Below are 25595 nucleotides of genomic sequence, written 5' to 3'. Positions count from 1 at the left end.
TTCCTGCATGAAATGTAAAAGCACATACTTAGAAACACTCAGAAATGGGGGGGGGGGGGGGGGGGGGAGAGAAAAGGAATAAAGCCAACCTGTTTAGAAACTCTCTGTCTAAACAAGGTGGAAAAACCTCTTACCTTTCTGAGTTATATAGTAGCTTTTTTTCAGCTAATGTAGCATTCAATAAAACAATGTTTAATAAATATTAATATCTTAAAAATTATGTGTACAAAAAAACACTGTAATATGATTTCCTTTTATTTTGTTTATTTATTCTTCTTTCTTAATGAACTAGTTCCTTGTCTACTTTCAGTATTTCACAGAACATCCACAGTATGGTCTTTCCCTAGACATTAAGTCTCCTTGTTAGAATCTGCCTCCACTCTTATGTCTACAAAAATTTCAGAATCATTTTTCCATAAATTAACTCACTGATAGTCTTCAGTGCCTCTGATATCAAAAGGTGACATACATAGACCAAACCATAGTTCAAATCTTAGGAAATATTTTACCATTTTTATCTCTTAAAGAATCTACCCTTTCTGTCACAGCTTAAGTTCCTTCCCTATATTTTTTCTTTTTTTTTCTCCTTCTTCTTCTATTTTAAATCAGGAAAGTTCTCTAAAATATGAGCAATAATTTTCTGAGGGAGATGATATTCCAGCCTACATTCCATCTTCACTCTCTGGTCTTACTTCTCATGTTTCAAGGGTTTTAAATATAAAATAGATATGATAAAACTATATATGATATACTGCCTACGCTTGTCATATTTTTTAAATTATATGTAAACAATTATTCTATTTTATTCCTCAACATTTCTCCTTTTATTCTTCCAGAAACAATACCTATATTCCCTAGATTAAACAATTCCTTTTTTTCACTTTCAGTGTGGTAACATTATTAAGTAACAGATTAACAATTGTCAGGACAGAAGTGCAACATCAGAAATAAGCTCATCAAACGAATAATTTACTGTAAGAACTGCCAGAAGCTACTTGTCCCAACAAGATTTATATTATGACCAATATGGACTTTAAGTAATAATACTCGTCAGTATCTACAGGCATTTGTGTGCGTAGTGTTGTCAAAAATCCTGAATCTCAGTTTAGTTTCTAGTAGTAAACTTACAATTGGAATATCCTGAATCACTGCCTGGTAAACCGGAGTTAGAAATTCAATCTCTGCTTCAGTGTGGTCTGTGTTCACTACACATTCAATCTCATAGACGCGAACATCGCAGGAGGACTTCAGAAGAATCTGACAGTGGTAGCAACCAGTGTAGCGAGGAATGAATTTTATAGGAAGATCAGCAGAATCACTTCTATCTAAAAACAAAACCAAAACATTGCAATGTTGTAAGGCTTTTCAGAAACAGTGAAATCACAAGGAGCACCCAGAGAAAGTTCCAATAAACTGTAGAAGAGTCTCCTCAACAGTACGTACAACAATTTAAGACAAACAAAATAATTTAGGACCATTATCATATAAGCACAGCCAAATTTTTATTTCCCTAAAAAAGGTATATTTAAGCATCAGAACAATATTTTCTGCTGGCTTAGTAGTGCACAGAGAGAAGTATTTTAAAAGATCTATTAAATGCAGTATAAAAGTTTAACGTATATATATTTCTGCAAATATCAAAAAATTATAGTAGATACTATATTTTTGTCGACAGTTACCATGACAGATGTCAGAGTATATATATATGTAGATAAATAAATAATATATACATACATATATATATTTATATAAAACACAGTATATTTGGGTAATAGTAGCACCAACAATGAACGAAACTCTGTTTAGTATTTCTAACGAGACCTACTCATTAGACTTTTTCTATGCCAATTTTTGGATTGAAAGTCTGAGTTTATGAAAAAGCCAGAGGTGTCCAAGTTGGAACAGAATCATGAAAAGTCCATTTGCCCAATCCACAGGATGCAGGAAAAACTCCCCACAGGAACCTCTAGCGTAAGGAAGAAGCAATGCAAATGCTGTCCATGTTTGTACACAGCCAGGTCTAACAAGTCAGCTGCAAAGACTTCCTCCTCCACTCTTGCTTACAGAAAGGATCAGACTCTTTCACAGTATTTTAAGCACTTCACTCACCATTTTAGGACATTTTCCAAAGGAAAAGGAAAGTCACAGGAAGAACTCCCATGACAGGCCATAAAGAGTTCCCCAGTCCAACTCTCCCAAGAGACTCTAATAAGCCTGAAAAACTACACGAAGACTGCAGCTGTAAAGACTTCACTGTAGTTTTATATGTAAGTTTCTTTTCACTGTTATCCAAGGTTAGAAGACAGCACAAAGTTGGAAAAGATACTGATGAAGGTCAGAGACTATGTAATGACACAACAGAACCTTACAGATAAAACTTCAAACAAATTGATTTTCCCTGAGGGGGAACACCTGACAAATTCTTCTGGAATTTCCTTTCTTCTTCCTTAATTTAGCTTATTTTCTGATGATATGTATGACAACTTGACTCAAACTCTAATATGTTCAATGACAACTACTGAAAATGCAGTCTTCATTTCGGGTTGTACTCCACAGAGTACTGCTCGTTGTACTCCACAGAGGAGTACTCCTTGTACTCAGTTCTCAGCCCTCCAAAAATGAACACCAAGTTGAAGCTTTCCTGCTGCCTCATGTCATAACTACTTCTTTTTTTCACAAAAATAGCTCAAGTTCAAGAGATTAATCCTACACAATGATGTAATTAATCTTTCAATATTACTAGGCTATCAAAAAGATTATAAATTGTACCTCAGGTTGAACCCTCTATGAAATAAATTAGTTTGTTCTCTTTTAAAGAGAAGATTAATGGCCCAGTAATTTTTGAATTATTTCTTTTTTTTTCTATGTTGTCACTAAGTAGTTATCCCCATGGGCTATCTTCCACAAAAGTAACCTGAGTTTGTTAGTTATGCAGGGAATGAAACTGTCCTTTCCATTCTTCAGTTCAATAGTACAGTCCCTAATTTTCTCTGTCTACAAAAATTACTTTAGGATGTTGAAAGAAAATATTTACATAAATTTTAAGTTTAAATACTTGCATTTCAAGGTAAAGTAGATGTTTACAACATGTATTTGAAGAAAGATAATACAGTGTACTGGAAGCTCCAACATATTTCTGCTTGAGTTTCAATTTCTTACACTATATGAAAATTGCATAATTAATAATTAAGATTATCTTTCATTGAAATGCACACTTTCAGACAGAAATATCTCTTATAGAAAAAATTAAAAAGAAGAACAAAAAAAGTCTTCCTACCCATCCCATTCCATATTTATAATATTTATTTTGACATTACTTTTGTTAAAATATCTGTTTCTTATGCATTAAAAAATATATTGAAGAATAGGTCAGTTGAATAATTGAAATTGTATGATCAATTCCAATCAATGACAAGGAAAGCACGTAAATTGCTGATGTTTATTTAACATGATAAGTATTTTATGCAATCAGACATGGTTTCTGAAGTGATGCAGGATCTCCAAATCAAAGTGATTACAGAAATCACTTGCCTGTGAATTATAGCTGAAGGCTGGGGGGTTTCTGCAAAATGTTTTTTCATGGTAATTTTAAATATCATAAGGTAAACTGGGCTTAAAAGTTTCTCAGCTTAGCATGTTGGGTTTTTTCTCAGTCTCTTAAGATATTCAGTAAAGATTAGCCTAGGAATTAATTCAAAAATTAAATGAAAATAATCCATGGGGTCACAACTGGCCTAATAATTTCTGAGACAGAAGTAGTAACAGTAAGCAAGGGGCAGAAATTAGGTTATTTCTATGTAACAGGAAGCAGAACCTGGACCCATGGAAGTAAACAAGACCGTAAGCATTTCTCCAGCAGTGAAAAGTCAGCCAGAACAATACAGGCTTTTGTTAGTTTCCTTCCCTAGACAGCTTATTATTGTTGATGGGGAGATATTTCATGTGAAATAGGCAAACAGTTTTATTTTATAGATTTCTGTTAGACAAATGCCTATGGGAAACATTTACTAGATCCTCAATCTGAATATCTGGATGGGGTTTAGTCGTGAGACAGTTGTCAGAATAGGGGTATTTCCTAAAGCAAAATTTTTGGTGTGTAATATGAACACAGTGTCTTTGAAAGCTAAATTACAATGCAGAAGTGTTGGTCATGTTCTATGGCAACTGCCTAGCATCTTGTGCCATTTACTTATTGCAAAAGATGATCTGATCACCATCTAGAATTGACAAAGTTCATGTTGTCTTAAAAATCTTACAATGCATCATTTGAGATCTGCCTGACCTGAATTTAAAGTTAATCCTCTAACTGCATTAGCCAACAAACTATTTTCCAAAGAAAAATAATGACAGTACTTTTAACATTAAAAAGCGAGAAAAAATATATTCTAGAGGTTAGTAATAATGCCAGTTTGTAAAGCAATTGCTGTCTAACCCTATTACAAATTGTGGGAGGAGGGAAAGGGCAAGAATAAAAATGCTGTTCTTCCATATCACAATCTGTTGGCACAATTTCTGAAGGCAGGAAACTATGAACCTTCAGCACTTAGTCAACTACTTGCACATTGTGTTAGCTTTTTATCAGCAATGATGGTTCTATCTACTTAGAAGCTCAAATCTAAATTTCACAGTGAACTTCTCTCAGCCTCTGACACCGTGCATGTGTCACAAATAACTGGCTAAATTAACCTGAAGACTGATTTTGCAAATATGGACTCCTAGAAGGTTAAATAAGCAACACACTGAAAAGCCCAGACTCTTCTGACTTCTATTTATGTATCAGGTCTTCATATGAGCTCATCTGAATTAGAACATCACTCTACTCAGTAGTCTTAAAAAAGCAACCACCAACCCCTTAATGAGTGCTGATATGTTTTGAAATTTTCGCTTTCACTGTGGATGTTTATTTGCTGATTTACTTTCAGTTTATCTGAATATAACAGATTTGTAGAAGAGTTTCCAATAAAGCTGCTAACTTTATTTCTTCTTTTTTTCCACTTAAATCATTACACATCTAAGCAAATAGTTAAATATACTTGATTCAGAAAAGGAAGATCTACTGTGTGGAAAAAAAAAGAAATGAATGGAAGCAGGTTTTCCTTAATAGATTTCAAAATGCAAGTGGTGGAGACTTTTTTCAATGTCTTGTCATGAATACTCAGCAGCCTCTTTAATGTACCACATTCAGAAACCAGTGAAGATCTGCGTGGCACTACAATAAAGTAGAACAGAGTTTCTTGGGGCTTGGTTGTTTATTAAACTTTGCCCCTTGGTATTTTTGAAGGATACTCATAAGTGCTTTAGAATCAAGAAGGCTGCACAGTCACTATGCCAATGGGCTGCTGGAATGGTGTCAAGTAAAAAGTTTGCTTAATATAACTTAAGAAGCATAGTAAAGCTAAGGTGCTTTCTTAAACTATCCAATGCATAGTTTCTACTGGAAAGGATTAGACAAATTATAAAGTATTACACTGAGAAAAATATAGTAGAGTAATAATTCAAAGTCTTTTTATCTACTATCACAACAAAGACAAAGCTAAGATCTCTCTGAAAGATATGCCCAAAATTCACAGATATAAAAAATTTTAGAAGTGATTCTTCATGACTTGAAGTAGGAAGTGGCTGAGACAAGATCTCTAAAAAATAAGCAACAGAGGGGAAGAGGAAGATTAAGCGAAATTTCCTGCAAGCAGAGAAGAGAGCTCAGAACCAGACAAAGATTGTGCACTGAATGTATAAGGAAGTATCACATGGAGAGGGTTAAAGACCAAGTTTTATACCACATACAGAAAAATAGTAAATTAATGCAAAATTAGTACTGAAGGCTTAATGCCAAAAAAAAAATAAAAATACCTAGCTAGAGATTTTTGTCGTACATGATAATACACATTCCTTTCTTTTTGCAATCTAGAATTCTCTAAGGGAAGATGTTTTCATTAAAAAAAAAAAAAGCAAGCAAGCCAGCAGTTGTTTTAACAGAAGCCATGAAGATGCCACACTAATCTGAATAAATTAACTGGAGAAACAATTATCCAGAAAGTAAAAAAATCTCTAACAATTCTTGATATTTCTGTGGAGGAAGCTTTTTCATCTGTTCCCTGGAGAGGAAAGGGAAAAAAATAAAATAAAAAGAGAGCTCTTTTTGGATATTCTTTCTAAGTATAACAGCAGGCAGCCAGCATTGTCAAATCCTGTAGTAAGAGGTAACAGAAATCTGATATTAGCTTTTGATACTGAATCTAAATTAGATAGTAAGGTGAAACATTTTTTCTTTGAAAGTGCGTTGTGGACTTTTACTTATTCCTGGAAAATTTTAATGCTGAAATAGTACAATCTAGCATTCAAAAAATATTATTTTAGTTTTATTATCCTGCCTAGGTTGTCTATGTCTATCTTCATAAACTAGGAAAGAAACTAAACTATATGGCATGACCAAAAGCATTCTAGGTTCATGCTTCCCTTAGAAAAGTTCAACAATGTACATACTTATAAAGTACAGTAAGTGTGTATCAGGACATAGTAGCTTAGGTGCATAATCATTTGAAAATTAAAATATTACCATTATTGTAAAGAACTGAACAGATTTATCATTACTGATGTAATAATATATATCTGATAACCATCTTCCAACTTTCAGAGTCTTTTTTTTCTCTTTTCTCTAACAATTCAACTTATTTTTACTTTAGCTTTGATTTTTTAGTCCTCATTTATTTCAGCTTGGTGTCTAGAAATGTACAGTGCTATTGATTTTTGTGAAAGTTTAGCTTTTAGGTATTTTATTCTCCTTCCCATTTGTATAATTTAACTACATCAAATGCTTATTTCACTTTTAATACCAAAAGACATATTATTGGGCATTTACCTTAATATTAGAATTCCACCAAATAATTCTTATATTAAGCCCTAGTCTGATGGTTGAAACCAAAATGCGTCTGTTAGAAAAGCTTCCACTTTCATTTTTTAAGATTAAGTGGTAGAAAGATTGTTGTTTCTCTTAAGTTAATGTCAGTATGTAATAAACCTCACACTCACATCTTTTCACAGGTATCATAAATTGTTTTATTACAGATCTCTGTGTTATGTAGAAAACACTATGCTTTCTGCATAGAGCACTTTAGAGTCACAAAGATTCTCCCTTTTTAAGTACTTAGAGGTAACCTGAACAGGACCTCTTTCCCTCAGAGATCACCAAAAGATCAAGCTATTCAAACTTTCAAGACCTTGGAATAATCACTATAGCACTTTCCTGAACCCTCCTCATTTGTCACCTCCCTTCTGAAGTATGGAAACCAGGACTGGATGTGATGTTTCAGTAACATTCTCCTTTTCATAAAATAGTAATAGCACTTTTCAATACTTACACTGTATTTTTCCAGTTATACATTCAAGAATCCTTGTTTTTAAAACTTTTCAAAAAAATCCTTAATGAAAGAGGGAGAGGGAGCTGAAGTCAGAAAATCAGACAGTGACAAATAAGGCTGAAAGCCTTATTTTATCTTATCTTATTTTATCTCACTCCGTAAGTACTCTACTAAGCAGATTTTCCAAACATTTTTAGAGACATCACTTTGCAAAACAAAGCCTTTCCTCCCCTTTTGACATAAATTATTTCATTTTTAAAACAACATCATTTAGTATTAAAAACACATTGTTCAAATAAACTCAACTTCTAAGTAAGTTGGTCTGCTTAGTTAAAAGTTAGTTAAAGCTGATCTTCCATTAACTGCTGAAGAGAAAAATAGGATGGATTTTTATTTTGGTTTTCACAGCTTTACACCAAAATGCATAGCCATTTCCTTCCTTCCCCACCATAATCTGTGTTGTGCTGCTAGACAAGAGCAGCAAATATACAGCAGACAAATTTATAAGCTCTACTAAACAAGGGTAATATTATAGCTCTGACTTGTCAAACATGCCCCTTGCAGGAACAGCAAGTTCTTTTATACAGATACTGTTCTATAAAATAAGACTGCATGGCAGGAACTCTTCAGGCAAAACTGTATCAAATAATAATTATCAAGATTATAAATATAGATATGCATTGCAAAGTCAGTAGACTGGCAACTAAATTAAATCTTTGTTTTAGCCTAAAGATGCACAGAATACATGAAGGCAGATGGATGCTTATCAAGTTACAAGTCTGAGCCATAAAACCTCTCTATTCAAAGTTCCTCTGTTTTCACCTTTTGAAGGAAGACAGGGAGTGACACTGAGACAGCACAATGTTCTTCCAACCACAGCATGATATATCCAAATATACACATCATAATGAATAAAATAAAATTAATAAAATAAATACAATGAAAGGAAGTCAATGTCTTCCTCCCAGATCCAGTGACTACGAGAAAGAGGCAGTGCCAACACCAGATCTGTCACCAGCTTTAGAGAAGTATCTTCTGAGCCTCACAAACACAATGTCTCAAGGCTGCACCAAAGATAAAGCTAAGCCTTGACACTGACAGTCATGCAAGCAGATGTTCACTGTCAGAATTCACTGAAGAAAAACTAAATTACATATGAGCATCCTGACACTTAAAGTCTTCATTCGTCAAGTAAGCTTGAAGCCTTTGCTCTCTATCCACATGTTCTTCCTCTAGGCAAACTCCAGGTTTCAGTGAATCTTCTGAATCTCAATTCTAACCAGAGGACAAGGTAAAGGATACTCCAATGTGTTTTCTGAGGATTAACATGCTTCTTCACCACAGCAATAAGGCTATTCACACAAGAGCACAAGTGAAAGGCCTTCCAAAAGTTTTTCACAATCCAAAACAACCTATAGCAAATACAACTATTATCTACTGAATTCATTATTGCAGGTAATAAATGCATCCAGTCTAATACTTAAACCCCTCTCACTTTTGTAAGACCAAAACAACTTCCTACTAATAGATATAGCTGGAATGAAAACTACTAAAATAAAGACCCATATTATTCATTTTTCAGAGCCACATTTTGAAACGGAATCATATTTTAAATAAGACCTTTGTATGAAGGAAGAGTAAAAAGGAATGCTACCAGTTACATCTTTTAATCCCATTTATGCTTCACCATCCTGGATTATTAAAACCAGCAAATGCAATTAAATTTTCATTACTTTACTATCAGTTAAACGATAGAACTATGAAAGTTAACATGATACGGAGCTAGAATAAAACCGCAAAATGTAAACAGTAAAATGAAAAGAACGAAATTTTTGTTGTTGGACAGTGACTATGTAATTTTGCTTTAAAAGATTAAGAATTCAGAAAAAGAAAAACCACTAAGATGCAGGAAATTTTATACAGCATGTGAACCACAGAATACTAGTAAGAAACAACAGAATTACTGATAAAGCTTTATTGAAGAATAGATTTAAAGCCCCAGGAAATTGCTTTGGAGACATAAATAAATAAATAAAAGGTTTTAAAAATTGTGTTGATTAAACACAATGCTGAGCAAGTATATGAGACAACATTTAAAAGTCAGAAAGAAGGACCTAAAGTCGACCGCAGGTCATGAAAAAACAATGTAAATTTTAAAACATAGCATATAATTATGTTTTAAAAATCCTGAAATCTATATAGTGGTTTGAAAATATTACTAACATGAAAAAGTCCATCTATAGGTGATACAATGTAGGTAAATATTTTTACATAGCTATCTGATGCCACTATATGAAACACAAAACAACAACATTGAAAATTATTTTTTTATCTCACAGTAAGAATTATGCATGGCAAATAATTATTTAAAATTTAATTCTTGATTGCTAGTTCTTCTGCACTCTGTTCATTTGGAAGTATGACAATGAAAAATAACATCACATATTTCTAACTGTAGAATAAAATTTAGTCTACATAAGAAAAATACTGAGATTAGATCAATATTATAGACTTAGTTATTCATGGGTATCATTTTGATAAATTATCACAGAATCAAAAACTATCAGCTTTGGTGGTGCCATGTTGCTGCTGAAAATGTAAACTTTGGGGCAGAATACAAAACTGAGACCCTTTCTGCTAAGGACTAAGAATGGTACCTATCGTTAAGTATCATCCTAAGGTCTAGTATTTCTTTACCCTTTCCTTAAATGCCAGTATATATTAGACTACAATTCAATAGTCATGCCAACCTGGATATTTACTGGGCCTCTCCATATGAAATTATGTTACGTATTAATGAAGTGATCAAATAGAAAGTATTTATATTGTACAATCTACATACTGTTCATAATTAGTGGTAGAAACAGAATTTATATCCTGTTATGTTAGACAGATAATAATCAATAAAAATAATAATAAAACCTCCTGTCCTAGAAGCGTAGAGTATTAAAAATCAAATTCCCTGTTCCTATACCAACAGGCATGATACACGCAAACATCTGATCATAACACTACTATATCTTGTTATTTCCACATTTATCCTAGCCCATACGCTTATATATATATATTTTTTTTAAAGGGATCATGGAGGGGAAATAGGTTGAGTACCTAAAGCCACTCCATAATGAAGGGCCTCTGTAGTATGACAGTCACTTAATTAAACTTGCTGATTATGTTGCTGAAAAGCTTATCACAACTCTTTAATCTTCTCTGATTTCATTAGAAGTCAAAGCTTTCTTGGGAAAGAAAAGGAAGCAGAAAAGAAAAGACAGGTTTGATAAGAACAAATTATAGGAGTAAGTATACCTTATTATAGCTGCATAGTAATGAGTAAAATTTTTACCCTAGGTTATAAGGCTGCATCAAAAGAAGTGTGGCTGGCAGGTCAGGGGAGATGATTCTACCCCTCTACTCAGCTCTCATGAGACCCCACTGTGGTGGGTTGACCCTGACTGGGTGCCAGGTGCCCACCAAAGCAGCTCTATTACTCCCCTCCTCAATGGGACAAGGGAGAGAAAAATATGTCAAAAAGTCTTGTGGGTTGAGATAACAACAGGGAGAGATCATTCACTAACTACTGTCGTGGGCAAGACAGACTCAACTTGGGGAAATTAGTTTATTATCAATCAAATCAGAGTAAGACAATGAGAAATAAAACCAAATCTTAAAACTTCTTCCCCCACCCTCCCCTTCTTCCCAGGCTCAACTTCACTCCTGATTTCTCTGCCTCCTCCCCCCGGGCAGCGCGGGGCCATGGGGAATGGGGGCTGCGGTCAGTCCATCACACGCTGTCCCTGCTGCTCCTTCCTCCGCAGCGGGAGGACTCCTCTCACCCTTCCCCTGCTGAAGTGTGGGGTACTTCCCATGGGAGACAGTTCTCCACAAACTCATCTAATGTGAGTCCTTCCCACAGGCTACAGTTCTTCATGAACTGCTCCAATGTGGATTCCTTCCCCAGGGTGCAGTCCTTCAGGACAGACTGCTCCAGCCTGGGCCACCCAGGGGGCACAAGCCCTGCCAGCAAACCTGCTCCAGCGCAGGCTTCTCTCCACAGGGCCACAGGTTCTGCCAGGGGCCTGTCCCAGTGCAGGTTTCCCCCAGGGTCACAGCCTCCTTTGGGCCCCAGCATGGGATCCTCCACAAGCTGCAGGTGGGTATCTGCCCCACCGCTAACCTCCACGGGCTGCAGGGGGACAGCCTGCCTCACCATGGTCTTCACCACGGGCTGCAGGGGAACCTCTGCCCTGGCACCTGGAGCACCTCCTGCCCCTCCTTCTGCACTGACCTGGGTGTCTGCAGAGTAGTCGTTCTCACATATTCTCACTTCTCTCTTCCCTTGCAATTGCTGTTGTGCAGTAACCTTTTCCTCTTCTTAAATATGTTATCCCAGAGGTGCTGCCACTGTCACTTGATGGGCTCGGCCTTGGCCAGCAGCGGGTCTGTCTTGGAGCCGGCTGGCACTGGCTCCATCGGACATGGGGGAAAGCTCCTCAGAGAAGCCACCTCTGGAGCCTCCCCTGCTACCAAAACCTTGCCACACAAGCCCAATACACCCACCTGAAGTAATGTGGGCTGTCAGCATAAGAAAGAGACCTGATTGAGCAGGTCCAGAGGAGGGCCACAAAGGCAATCAGAGGGCTGGAGCACCTCTCCTGTGAAGACAGGCAGAGATACTTGGGGTTGTTCATCCTGGAGAAGAGAGGGCTCCAGCCAGACCTTGTAGTGGCCTTGCAGTACTTAAAGGGAGCTACAGGAAAGATGGGGAGGGATGCTTTACGAAGTAGTGTAGTGATAGGGTGAGAGGTAACAGCTTTAAACTGAAAGAAGGTAGATTTAGATTAGATACTAGGAATAAATTCATCACTGTTTGGGTGGAGAAACAGTGGCACAGGCTACCCAGAGAAGCTGTGGATGCCCCATCCCTGGATGTGTTCATGGCCAGGTTGGATGAGGCTTTGAGGAACCTGATCTAGTGGAAGGTGTCCCTGTCTGTGGCAGGGGGGTGGAAGTAGATGGTCTTTAAGGTCCCTTCCAGCCCAAACAGTTCTGTGATCTAAGACTCTGTAGTCTAATACTGACAAGTCATGGCCCTTCTGTTTTTTACCAGCTGTCCTTGCTTCTCTTTGTAGTTTCACTCATCACACAATAATTTTGCCATTAACTTCAATGTCACATCTTCCTTTTACCATTAACCGAAAAAGGAATGACTTCCTTATTAATAAGGGATTATGCAAGGGGTGGGAGAAAGATGAGGAAACAAAGAGATAGAATCCATTAGTAAAACCTTGAACAAAGTGTAGCTTGTACTAGTTTTACTCTGGAAACACACACATACAAAGATGAGGCAAGACAGTCAAAGCATTTCTATGGATGTGTTATCCAAGGAAACAAGCAACTTGTTAGTTTGGTGAAGCATGGAGCTAGTTTTGGATGCTACTTTGTTGCTAAAGAACTTGAGCTATTAGTTCAATTCCACTTGATATTTTAGCCTCTTCACTATTTAATAACACACCACTAAAAAAAGGGCAACTTATTTCAGTGTTAATTACGCCTAACACAAGTTTCTAAATGCTAAGTCCACTATCCTTTGGTTTATAAAGCATTAAAGTGTTACTGTCAACTTTCTCCTGAGCTATATATGGGAACTGAGTTATTTCCCAGGCTACTTCTGATGATCCAGAGAGACCTGTCTGAGACAACAGCGAACAATCACTGTGGTATGTGATGGGATCTTCTTACATATTAAAATTTTTACATAACAAAGAATTACAGGATACATTCTGCATATCTTCAAGAGGAGCTTTAAGAAGACAGGGATACTCAAAGTGTAGTTCAATGCACAGATGAGAACAAAGGTTTCCTAACAATCTCAGTATGAAACAGAGCAGGGTTGGGGATTAAACTGTGTCTTTAGGCATTCTGCTGATGGCAGACTTACTAGATGACCTCCTTCCACATGCAGTAAGTACAGACTTAGAACACTGACAACACACAACACTATGGGGTCTCTGCTTGAACTGCTTGGCAGGCACACAGAATTCAAAGTGATCATGGGGTTGCTCCTGTCCTAAGCTTTATTTTCTAGTACTGGACATTTTTGGTGGTTTTTCTTTTTCCAGTTCTTTCAGAATTTCCATAAACGTTTTATAGGCACCAGACCTTTCACTTCTCTACTAGCTCTTCTGCCAATACTGTGTACTGAGTCAATCTCCCCAATTCTTATGATGCTTCTAATTTGTCTGTAGATATAATTAGCCATTTCAGCATAAAGAGCTCACATTGAGATAATTTGTGTAACCATCAGTCCTTTTCACTAACAAATGTTTGCCAAAACCAGCCTCTTACCTGGTTTAGCATGCAGACTCTGTTAAACACATACTACTACATGGTTGATTGTACTAAAATACACAGTTTATAACTATGTAGCAGCTCCAACTAACTATTCTTGCACAAAATCTGGGTTATTGCTAACTCAACAAAGACTTTATTTCATCTTCTAAATTATCGATGAAAAGTAACTAACGTTGTCCAACAAGTACTGGTTCTTGAGGGCTCACTTTCTGATGACTGTCCAGTAAGGAATTCAGAACAAAATTTGCTACAGTTTTTCAGTCTCATCAATGTATTATTTTAGTTCCATAGAAGCGTATGGTTTGGGGTTTGATCAAGATGTCATACTGAAGTAACATAAACATATTGTTTTATTTTTATCTATTAGATCTGTAATGCTGCCAAAAATGTAATAAGGTTATTTAACAAGATCTATTTTACAAGAAAATGTATTGAGTGGCATTGATTTTTAACTTTCAATTCCTTGCTGGCAGAGTTCTTAAAATATTGGCTGGACATTTTTCCTGCTACTGCCGTATAAGAAATTCTGATCCAAGGATTGATTTTAGTTAGCTTGCTTGTTTTTCTTGATAAATCTAAGCACTGTCATTTCTTCAGAGAAGCAGCTACTCCCACCCTAAGGAATGCTACCACCATAGCTAAAATACTGCTGCTTCTTCAGATAACGTAAATATTTTCATTTGAGAACAATGTTTTGCCTCTATCCACAGGAACACCACCTGGGGAATTCTGTCACAATATTAGACATTTTCTAATACTCTGTAAATATTCCTGCGTTTCCTCACTAGCACAATAAATACACCGAATTAGCCAGCACTGTCTCGGTATTCAACACATCTTTGTTTCATGTTATCAGCTGGTTATTTCCACTTCCCTTTTTAGCTGTTCTTCAGCTCACTACCTCTCTGAGTTCACTACCAAAGCCCTATTTAGCGTTCTGCGTCATCTCAACATTTCTACTCCCTCATGCAACTATTGAAGTGTCTTAGAAACAAAAAATAAATATAAGAAAGATTGTGTTTGCTGCCATAGGATTCAGTTTATTATTTTCCATTACTTCCCTTTTTCAGGTATTTTTACAGTTTCCTTTGATGGATAAAGCAGCAGCATGAACTAAGAGTAAAATAACCACTTCCTTACTGTAATGTAGTTTCTTTACTACATTTTAGTAATTAATATTATAAAATTATCAGACATGTTCATTCACATTTCCACTTTAAAAATAATTTGTAAAGTTGCTAAGCAACAGTGAACTGCCATCTGGTCAGTTAGCAACCTTTGTTCTGAGATCATGATGGAGGTCTTAGTATGTACTTAACAGATTTGCGTATGGAGATTTTGTTCTCTCCCAGCTGCTATTCCCCTCTTCTACAGTGCAATCCAAAGAATCCCCTGCAACCACTTAACAAAGCCATTATAATTTATTTTTTTTTTTAGTTAATCTTTACATAGATTATTACAAACACAATTATTATTAACTTGACAACAAAAGGATTTTTATTAGGATTTAAATATCCTGTCATTCAGGAAATGTTTCTGCCTTCAACCTATCTTACATCTATTCTACAACTTCTACTGACTGGTAGTCCTGTACTCACTCAACAGGCTAGTCTTGCTTCTAAAACTGCAATAACTGTTGTCATCTTCCTGAAACGTGCCTAGTGAAACCATAAACTGTTTTACAGCACAGCTACTGTAATCATAATCTAAGTAGAATGAATCTGTAACAAAAACACTTGTCAAAAATAATAATAAAAAAAATCTTATTTTTATTTCAGAAAAGAAACAAAAACACAAGGGGTAGACCAAGCATGAAAAGAAATATACACCATGAAAACACATGACTGATTCCAATGACACTTGGAAAAGTGAACTGCAGAAACATGCAGAAGGACTCTACTGGTCAAAAAATGACATGATGAAACAAAACTATGCATGGACTGACCATAATTCACACCTCTACTAAATTTGCTAAAAGAACTACTACTTACATTTTAAATAGCAAAAACAAAAATTATTTGTGTTGTTATCAGATACCTGAGGCACATTAAATTAACTGTGATATAACCATGCACAGATACCCTAGCAGGTAAATATAGATCCAAATTTTATCATAGAATAATTGAGGTTGGAAAAGACCCTTAAGATCATCAAGTTCAACCATTAACCTAACACTACCAAGCCATCACTAAACCATGTCCCTAAGCTCCACATCTACATGTCTTTTAAATACCTCCAGAGATGCTGACTCTACCACCTCCCTTGGGCAGCACTGCGGCACAACTTGTGGCCCTTTCTTGTCCTATCACTTGTTACTTGGCAGAAAAGATCAACACCCACCTCGCTACAACCTCCCTTCAGGCAGTTGTAGAGAGCAATAAGGTCTCACTTGAGCCTCCTCTTCTCCAAACTATACCACCCCACTTCCCTCAGCCGCTTAAGTTTTAAGAAATGCAACCTAGAGCAATTTATAGGTTTAAAAAAAGCGTTGGAGGAAAAAACCCCAAACAAACAAAAACTAAAACCAAAACAGCTAGCAAAGGAGCAATCAAAATGAAAGCCAAGCAAAAATGAAAGCAATTGAGATTTAAGTATAAAATTTAAGATACCAGAAAAAGTAGAGGCAACAGAGACTGACCAAAAATGACAAAGTCAGTGTGTGGAAATTCATCATATTTAATACTATTCTTACCTGTTTTCTGAGGTGAAAGGTCTTTTGCTGACGGAACTTTCAAATTAACTCTGCTTGATGCCAATACTGGAATAGAGAACTTCTCAGGAACCTCAAAGAATTCTTTCATGCTCACTTCTACACTGTAATCCACATACTTCAACTCTGGGAGGGATTTACGAGGAGGTTTCAGGAGTGCATGTCTCTGCAAGTGAATAAATATTGTATACATATGAACAATAATCTCATAATAATTTCATGTTAGGAAACGTAAAATTATACAGGCTTAAGTGTGTAATTCTAAAACTGATTTGGTAATTAGGCAAGTTATATATAAATTATTGAGCTATTCTAAATAAAAACTGTCTTACATAATTTTTTTAGACACCATGCATCTGAAATACTCTTTTAAGGAAAACATATTTTGAGGTTTACAGTAAAACCACCTCCTACCCAGAAACTACTCTGCAATCCTTTATAGATATTCAGGGAAGGCAAGAAAAGGGGAATAAAAGACAAGAAAACATTTTTTTATCAGATGTAGACAGATGTTACTTCTTTAACTTTATAAAGTTTCTGAACAATAAAAAGCATTAAAAGGTAAAATTATTTTGTTATTATGCGAGGGATCACTATATACTTAGGTGAGAACTTTGATACTTTAATGTTGAAAGTATATTTTAGAAATCAAAGTATTTAGAATTAATTTTAGGGCCAAATAAGCTCCTCCTCTTGCTAAAAAGCATTGCTAATCAACAGCATGAAACATTAGTAAAGGATTAACACAGTACATTAAGGCAAGCTCGAAAGAGGCTTCTAAACCTCTTAATGAACTAAATTTGACTCCTGTAAGATAGCATTACAGAAATAATGCAATTATTTAATATACTACTTGCTCAAAATTCCCATATGTAATCCAATAACACAGTGTAATTGCAGTGCTCAAGATTAATTGTAAGCTGAACAAATTCAAATTCTGAAACTACTCGCATCTTTTTTATAGACAAATCTTTGAATTAATGTCTATTATGAATTATCTTGAAGCAAATCTAGGGAGGAGATAAATACAGAAATATTCAGGTTGTGCTAGGAAAACTGGTTTATTCTCAAAGCCTTTTGGTACCAAATAATGCCAGGAATGCAGGTGTGGCAGTACATATGGCAATGGGACAAGGAATGGAGATCCATTATGGGAATTCAAAAAAACAATTTAAAAGCAGAGTTAATATTTCTTAAGGATTAGTATTAAGGGTAATATGGTCAAATTACTGTTCAAATCAACTGTTCTGGGGTTTTTCTTTGGGTTGGTGGTTTTTCTTTTTTTTCTTCCCTCTCTTTTAATACAAAAACTCACATTCCTGTGCCAGTTTTAGAAAGCAGACCTGCACTTTGCCATTGCTTTATTTTGACCATTAATCTATACATCCAAAGTGTCAAAGTAGTGTTAAACACGAAGTACATATGGAATTCATACATCTGTTCAGCTTTAGTTGCTAATATAATTTTTTTGACACAATAAACATAGAAACATATAACTATTCAAGATTCTTGTTCTATGAAGAATAACTGAACAGGTGCATGTGACTAAAAAAATATTCATCAAAACTAAACATTAACATAGTTCTTTTTTTACTGTACTTGCACCATATAAGTGTATGTAACATTTGTATGGTGCAAATATAATTTAGAGATGGTACAAGTAGTGTTATGCAAGTTGAAAGTTATTAATTTCTATCATGCAAGACTGGAAGTTCACTGAGAGTACTCTCACATACACAGAGAAAATAAATTAAAAGATCAATAGATGTTAATAATTCTGTTGTTCTATTAATAGCAACTTCCATTTCTCTCTAATAAGACTGAAATGGCATAAGATTTTTCAGTGAGAAGATACTTCATTCTCACTTGTAATGGGACATTCCAAACCAAAATAATTACATGTATTTACCAGTTCAAATTTGACTTTGATCTTCTCCATATTCAAATATAAATTTATACCTACACCTGATTTTGGCAACTAGATTACTTTTCGACACTGAAATAAAAATTCAACATGATTAAAAAGTTTTGGGAAGTCTTAATTGACAAAATGATTGTAAGATGACCTTTGGTGGAGCACTGAACACATTTAAATTATAATTATCTTGAAGAGATATCTTACGATTATAAAAATCACTGAAGTACTGTATTTTAAGATCCTTGTTCATGCTATGTCATTTTTAAAGCTATGTTAGGTTAGCTGGTATTACATTGTCTATAAGCACTTGAACTATTTCCTGGTACCTTGTCAAAGAGTAAAGGATGAAAATATTTTTACTGAGAAACCTAGATATTTTTGAAAGGGGAAAATAAAATTCTGCAAACACACACAAGACTAAATCCTGTTGCCTCAAAGACTAACATTTCCAACGAAAGAGAAAATGTCCAATACAGTTCAGATAAATGTTGCAGCTGCACTCCTTTTTACAGTTTTTCAGGGCAGTGAGAGTTAAATGGAATTTAATATTTTTTAATTCTCATTATCAGTTTCAGGTCTAAGGCTGTTGCGCTACAATAAAACAGATTCCAATAGGTACTTCAACAGTGCAATGGTTCATGATATTCCAAATGTGGAAGTGTTATTACCAGTTAAAGAACAGTATTTGCATATACTTCCCAGGTTTAATTTCTTTTTAAAAATAATGATGGGGGCGGGGGGGGGTAGTATATAAAGAGGGTATATAAAGCATTAGACTTAAACTTGATATTTTTCAAAGACCAATTGATTTTCCAAGACATTTTCTTGGATTTATCATCTGCACTTTCTATGTATAAAGGATGGCAGATTCTATTACAGAGTGCTGAGGCACCTTGGTCTTTCCTTGCATATTACTGTTTTCCAAATTTAGCCCCATTTCTTCCTTCCATGAATTAACTTCTAGACCCATTCCTCATGAATACAAGAACTTCATGATCCCAGTCTCTCAGAAACCCTGTGATCAATCGTGTTTGCCATCTCCCTTAATCTCATATCAAAAGATAAGTGATGTAATATAAAAGACAATGGTCCCACTTAAAAGTTCTACAAATTGAAACCTGACCACACATCCTTTCGTGAAAAGTTCATTCCCATTCAAACATATCTAATGTAACTTCTTAATTACAGTATCTTCTCTCTTCAAGGACACCACGATTCTCAGAAACCCCTCCTTGTATCTAAAAAAGCAAACTGCTCATACTGAGCTTACAACTTTTCCATAATCACATGGAAGATCACAAAATCCTTCTTGAATCCTGAGGGACTATGAAGAGCACAGTGTTAGAAGATCAGAGCTGGACAGATGTATGATGAGATTCTGTCACACCAGCCAAGCAGCAGAAGCAATAGCTTCAAGTGCGCAAGGTGTCTGCTCATTTTCCATTGATGAAAACTAAAACTCATCACCACCACCATGATGTACTAAGATAAAAACTCAGTGTTTCTTAATCACATGGACAGCAGGATAGACGAAAATGCACAATGTCCTAACACCTAGAATATGGCTAGGGATTCAGAGATCTGGTGTCTATGCTTGGATGAACCATACATTCAAAGGAGGCAAAATGGAACCTAAATAAACTCTTCTTACTGCTTAACTATGAGGACACATCTGGACACACAATTCCTCAAAAGGGAAGTGCAAGCTTTAGTTTTGGCCTTCTTGTAGAACATGACTTCTCTTCCTTTCCTATTATAATGCCTAATTACACAAGATTACTGGCATCTCTGACTATGAAGAAAGAGGCCTGTATCTAGAAACTGGGTCTGATTTGTGCCTCTTTAGCTAGATTATAGCAAAAAGGAAAAACGAGGCACATTAGTTTGAATTTCACTTCACTGACTGCAACATCCTTCCTCTTGCATACCCAAGTGAATGAATTCTCATTATTCTGTTATTTCCTTCATTCTTTTATTCACTTCCCTCTATTTACCACCATTAGCAACATCAATCTAAACATGTTCTTCTTCCACGTTCTCTCCCCTTTCTTTCCAGATACTCTTTTTCTTCCCTTTGTTACCTAAACTTCCCACCTACAGCTTTTTTGCTATTCATGATTAACAAAGGCAATTTGTAATTATTCACAATAATGCAAGTCCCAACCTTAACAGTGGCAAAGAATTTTATCCTATATTCCCTTTTCTACCACCTAAAACTGTTTTAGGAGGAACTAAATTAATTAAATACTCAGGAGATAAGAAATTAACAAAATTCAGAACTTTCCTAACATTTCTTCTCATTTTCCTTTAAATATTGAGATCTGCATCTTTGGATTCCTATTGCTTTAGCATCCTTGCTTCTTATCTCCTCCTTACTTATCTTATCCAATTGTTTTATTAAATTTTGATGCTATTTGGTTTCAATTTTGTTTATTTTTTTTTAATTATACCAAAGTTTAAGCACCAAAAAAATCCCTTAGCAAATGGTTTGGATTGTGTTGGCAGCAGAGGTTACTTCTGGGGGACAGGGAGGGAGATGGCAGGTTAACTACTTAGCCTTGCTGCTAGCAAGCCCTTCAGTGCCCAAGATTTAAAATAAACTATTAGAATTCTATTTCTAGCAGAACTTCTTAATGAGCTGATTTTAATCCAATTTATAAAGTAAATGGTAGAAATAAAGATTTAGCTAATGCTCCTGCTCCTTTCCATTGAATGCCCATTTCCAAGTTCTTCAGACTTGTCTACTGTCACTTCTGTACTTTGATGGCACATTATCCAACACTGGCCCAATAGTAACATTTAGCACAAAAACCCAACAAGATAAATTGGTTCTGATCAGCAAAACAACTTTTATGGGAAAGAGATAAAAATTAATTATCTTTTTTAGTAGTTCTAATCATTAATGACAATCAAAATAGATCTTTATTTCTTACAGCAAGGAAAAGCAGCAGTCAAAGCACAGTATAAAAATAGCGAGGAATTTCAACCGTGTGTATAGATGGGTTGAGTAGAAACCCATCTAGTAGAAAGCACAAGGTAATGAATATGCATATCCAGTTTGCCTTCAAAAATATAGCCTACCTTTATTGTTATTTTCTGTGAGATTTAGACCTTTAGTAGAAAGGTGAAGTAGAAATCATAGAGTAAAAGTTCTCCAGAGATTCTAGATTTATCTCTAACCTACAACACATGTTCCAAGGGATTTCACAAGTCTAAATAATTAATCAAACCACAGGAGCTGTGGAAAGGATTTTTTTTTTTTTTCGGGGGGGGGGAGGAGGGGGGGCAATTCAGACAATGAACCTAACCCCATACTTCAGCTCCAAATTAAATTGCAGAACATCCGTTCCCTTCAAAAATAGTTGCTTCAATTAATGTCACCAGAATTTCTATACTGTCATACAGACAGGAAGAATTTATGACAAAACCTTTTTAGGAAAACTTTTTAGATGTTAATCTGCATAGTGGTTTACCATGTTGAGGTACTTTTAATGTATGAAGTCTTTTCTACATCAGTATATAGCACAGATTCTCCATTTTATGTCCCATAAGCAGTTATAAAACTTACTGTACATGGGGCAAAATACTTCTTCCTGCATATTAGTTTCACTTCTCACATGATAATTTATTCAGTGTTAGTATCCATCACTATCTATTTTATAATTAATCTAATTGTTCTCCACTCTTCTACAATACATGTAATTTTAGAACTCATATTAGATCTTAGCATACCTAGTAGTACAAAATGTGTTCCTATTATGTTCTACCTTGATTACATCCACAGCTTCAGAGCAGTCAAGCCTTTTGTCAAGTATTCGCTAAGTGACTGTGATATTAAGGAATTTAATTATGAAACATCCATAAAATGTTACCACAGTAGTGGATTAGCTATAATCCAAAAGAAAGCTATTTGAGTCTAGATTACATGGTTAAAATTCTTGTCCCGCTACAACCATATAACAGATTAAACCTACTCTTGTAATTTTTCTTCATTTAATTTGTTTTATATTATTTTTTAAATTCTTTTGTAAACAAAAAGGCATATATTCAGCAACATCAAAGCACCAGGGAAAATTCTCTTCCTCTTAGTACTGGGAACAGTCTAACCAGAATAACACAGCTTCCCATTAATCTGCCAGGTAACAAACATCAGGTTCACAAGTGAAATTAAAATCCAGAGTATGGCTATCATCCATTGAAGGTTATATTTCATTTCTACATAGAAAAAAGCTTGCTTATTTGACAAGATTGCTATTAAAACTTTATTCACAAGTACTAATTGAATGTTTAATGGACTACCCTTGGGGGCATTTTTTTTGTTTCTAGATGCTGAAATCTTGGAAAAATATCTCTAGTTTGGAATTATGTATAAGTAGGGAACTATAGCTTACAAGGAACTTTTTTATTATTATTTTGTATTGATTGCAAGACAAGAAAATGTCTGCTCTTTGATTTATTCTCAAAGATTATTATTTAAAAAAGAAAAAATCCTGTTTGAGAATGTTCATTTCTTACAAAAATACGCATAAGGAAGTATACTTATACAGATATCTATTACATTGACTAAGAAAGCTTTTTTAATCAATGAGTATTTTTCAGAAGATAACTGAAGTCAAATGCTAATGCTTTTTTTAACTGCAGCCTCAATTCCTTAAAGTACTTAATAGCATGGAGTGAGGAACCAGCTTCCGAATGAAAAATTAAAATATTGCAGTGTCTGAGGGGAGTTGGGATTAGTAACTGTCAGATTACAGAATGTAATTCTGAAACATAAAATTCCATCCTACAAATCAAGAACAACTAAATGATTGCAGTAACAGATAACTGTGTTTCTCACCTCTTCTTTGGACAGCCCTGACAAGGCAGTTGCAGCTCGAACACTACTGCTCTGCAGAGTCCCTGTGATCTTTCTTCTTTCATATTCAATAGTTGACATCTGCTGTTGTGCAGCAATGGCCAGAGCCCTCTCTCTTGATTCATTGATCAATGGAATCCTCAGATTTTCTTCAAGAATCTGACCAAGGCCACATTTCAAATATAAAACTGGCTCTCCTGCGCTTGGACCTGTTAAACAAAACCCACACATTTGTCAGCTGTTAACTGTAACTGCATAGAGTAAAATCACTAATCTACTAAGAAAAGACAGAATACAAAATTCCTTTGACGTACATGCTATTTACTCCAGTAATATATATATTTTTAAAAAAATCATAATGGGGAAATTAAAATTAACACAGATTGAAATCCAAACCAAAAGTTGCTTTTAATAGTTAATAAAAAATCCCAGACTTCAGTATTGCTACTATTATAATGGTAATGAATTTTAAAAAAGTATTTCTACAATCTACACAACACAACCACTGTTTTATCCCTCTAGATGATGTTGCATCCTCTCTAAAAGAAGCCACCAGTAATTATTTCAAATAATAGCTACACTGTTTCTGCAATAGGACTGACAGCATTTATCACTGGCTGAAGACAGAAGCATTGGACTAACTGCATACAAAACTCGCGTGTTTTAAATTAAAACTTAAATTCGAAGTGAAGATGACTTGTCCTGGTTCATCTAGCTACAACTTATATTCTGAATTAAAAAAGAGAAATTATGAAAAAATATTTATGTGGACTATGATAAAAACAATACAATAAAGGTGAAGATGCTAGCTAACAACCAGCTGCTGCTCTAAACAGAATGGACTGGACAATATTAAAAGAAATATCTGATAGTTACACTGCAATATCTTTCTTAAACTTCACTATAAACTGCTTTTATTTAATTAATTTTAACAAAAGATGCATGGAAACTAAATATATTTGCAAAAGAAAATTATTTGCTATATTTTACTCTTATCCCTTCTATTCACTTTACCTTCTAATGTACTGCTAACATGCAAAATATTTGGACTATCCATTGGAAGCAATCCTGAAGGTAAAGGTATATCACCCGTTCCCTCTATCAGGTATACAAATTCTCCTATCTGAAACACAAGAACATACACATCCACACAATTCAGAAAGCCACTCATGCAGAACAGAAGGCAAAATATTAAATCTAATAATAAAGATATGCTAATACTTAAGGTCCAACTTGTGAAATAATTTACACGTTCAGGAGATCCATTACTTTTAAACAATACTTAAATAAAAGAAAACTATCATTTCAAACCCTGCTATGAAAATAAAGTACCTTTAACTGAGAATATTAAATCTGAAAAGTCAAGAAATTTCAGTGAGTTGAATCCTTTTCAGCTCTTCATATAACTTAACTGAATGAGGATACCTTGACCCATAAATAGAGCAATAAGGTGAATTCTAATTATGTGCTATAGCTACATATAATTAAAGCATATAATTTAAAAGCTTCCTTCATTGCTCTTCACTGTTAAGAACTTTCAAAAAAAAAATGTTTACAGTATTTTTGAGCCAGTAACATTTCTCTGGAAAGCAAAAATGAGCAGAAGCCAGGGCAAGTTAGCATCTGTGCAAATTCTCCATTACGAAGAAATAAAGTTAACAAACCTTAATTATTTCATCAAAAATAATGGGAAACCTACAAAAGCTTGAAAGCAAATATAAACATGACCTAGAAAAAAGGAAGATAGCAACTTGTCATAGAGGAAAGGATAAACTAATTAGCAGAGAAATAACACTTTGAATCATAGATGAAACAGAAAAAAAAGAAAACTCACTAAAATTACTCCAAATTATAAAGGCTGCAATCTGAACATCCCAAAACTAAAAAAAATATCTAAATTAGGTATCTATATAGCTACCTGAACTATGCAGGAGAGTAAATAGATATATTCCTATTGCTTTGAAAACTTCTTTTCATTTCCCACAAACTTTTTGGACAACTTTATCTTCTGCTGATTGCAAGGTAAAGGATCAAATGCTGCTGCAACAACTGATATAATTTGCACAGAAGGTCATCTCTTTATTTCCGTAAACTACATCCTATAAAACTCTGCCCTAAAAAAGCATATTGTCTTTCATTCTTCATTCCAGGTATGTAGGAAATAGTGTATTTATACAACTCAGCCCATCTGCCAACGAATGTAATGTTTTCCCTTTAGTGTTGGTCAATAACATAAGAAAAGTCTGCTTTTTTTTTAACCTTTGTTCATAGTTTCATCACGTATGTTAAGGCTGAAAACATTGTAATCATGTTTCTGACCCAGCAGAAGGAAAGCTAGTTGACTTTGATGGCATTTTCTCCTCTTCCTTGATTCAAGAGTTCAGACAAATCTTACCTGAGAAG

At 34.9% G+C, this 25595-nt stretch overlaps 1 protein-coding gene across 1 annotated transcript in view; it reads right to left on the bottom strand.

Moving 5' to 3' along the window:
• CFAP47 (cilia and flagella associated protein 47) overlaps window positions 1-25595 on the bottom strand; it is a 374253-nt gene that overhangs the window by 189661 nt on the left and 158997 nt on the right. The window contains exons 43-46 of the mRNA XM_080377676.1: window positions 24207-24315; window positions 23175-23401; window positions 16402-16585; window positions 1129-1325 (exon numbers count right to left, since the gene is read on the bottom strand). Of these exons, the coding sequence (XP_080233802.1) occupies window positions 1129-1325; window positions 16402-16585; window positions 23175-23401; window positions 24207-24315 (717 nt within the window). The remainder of the gene's footprint in view (window positions 1-1128; window positions 1326-16401; window positions 16586-23174; window positions 23402-24206; window positions 24316-25595) is intronic.

The sequence above is a fragment of the Falco punctatus genome (assembly GCF_963210335.1).
Source record: "Falco punctatus genome assembly, chromosome: 2".
Lineage (NCBI taxonomy): Eukaryota > Metazoa > Chordata > Aves > Falconiformes > Falconidae > Falco > Falco punctatus.
Note: the sequence above shows the minus strand (reverse complement) of the source record. Positions and strands in the feature narration are given on the sequence as shown.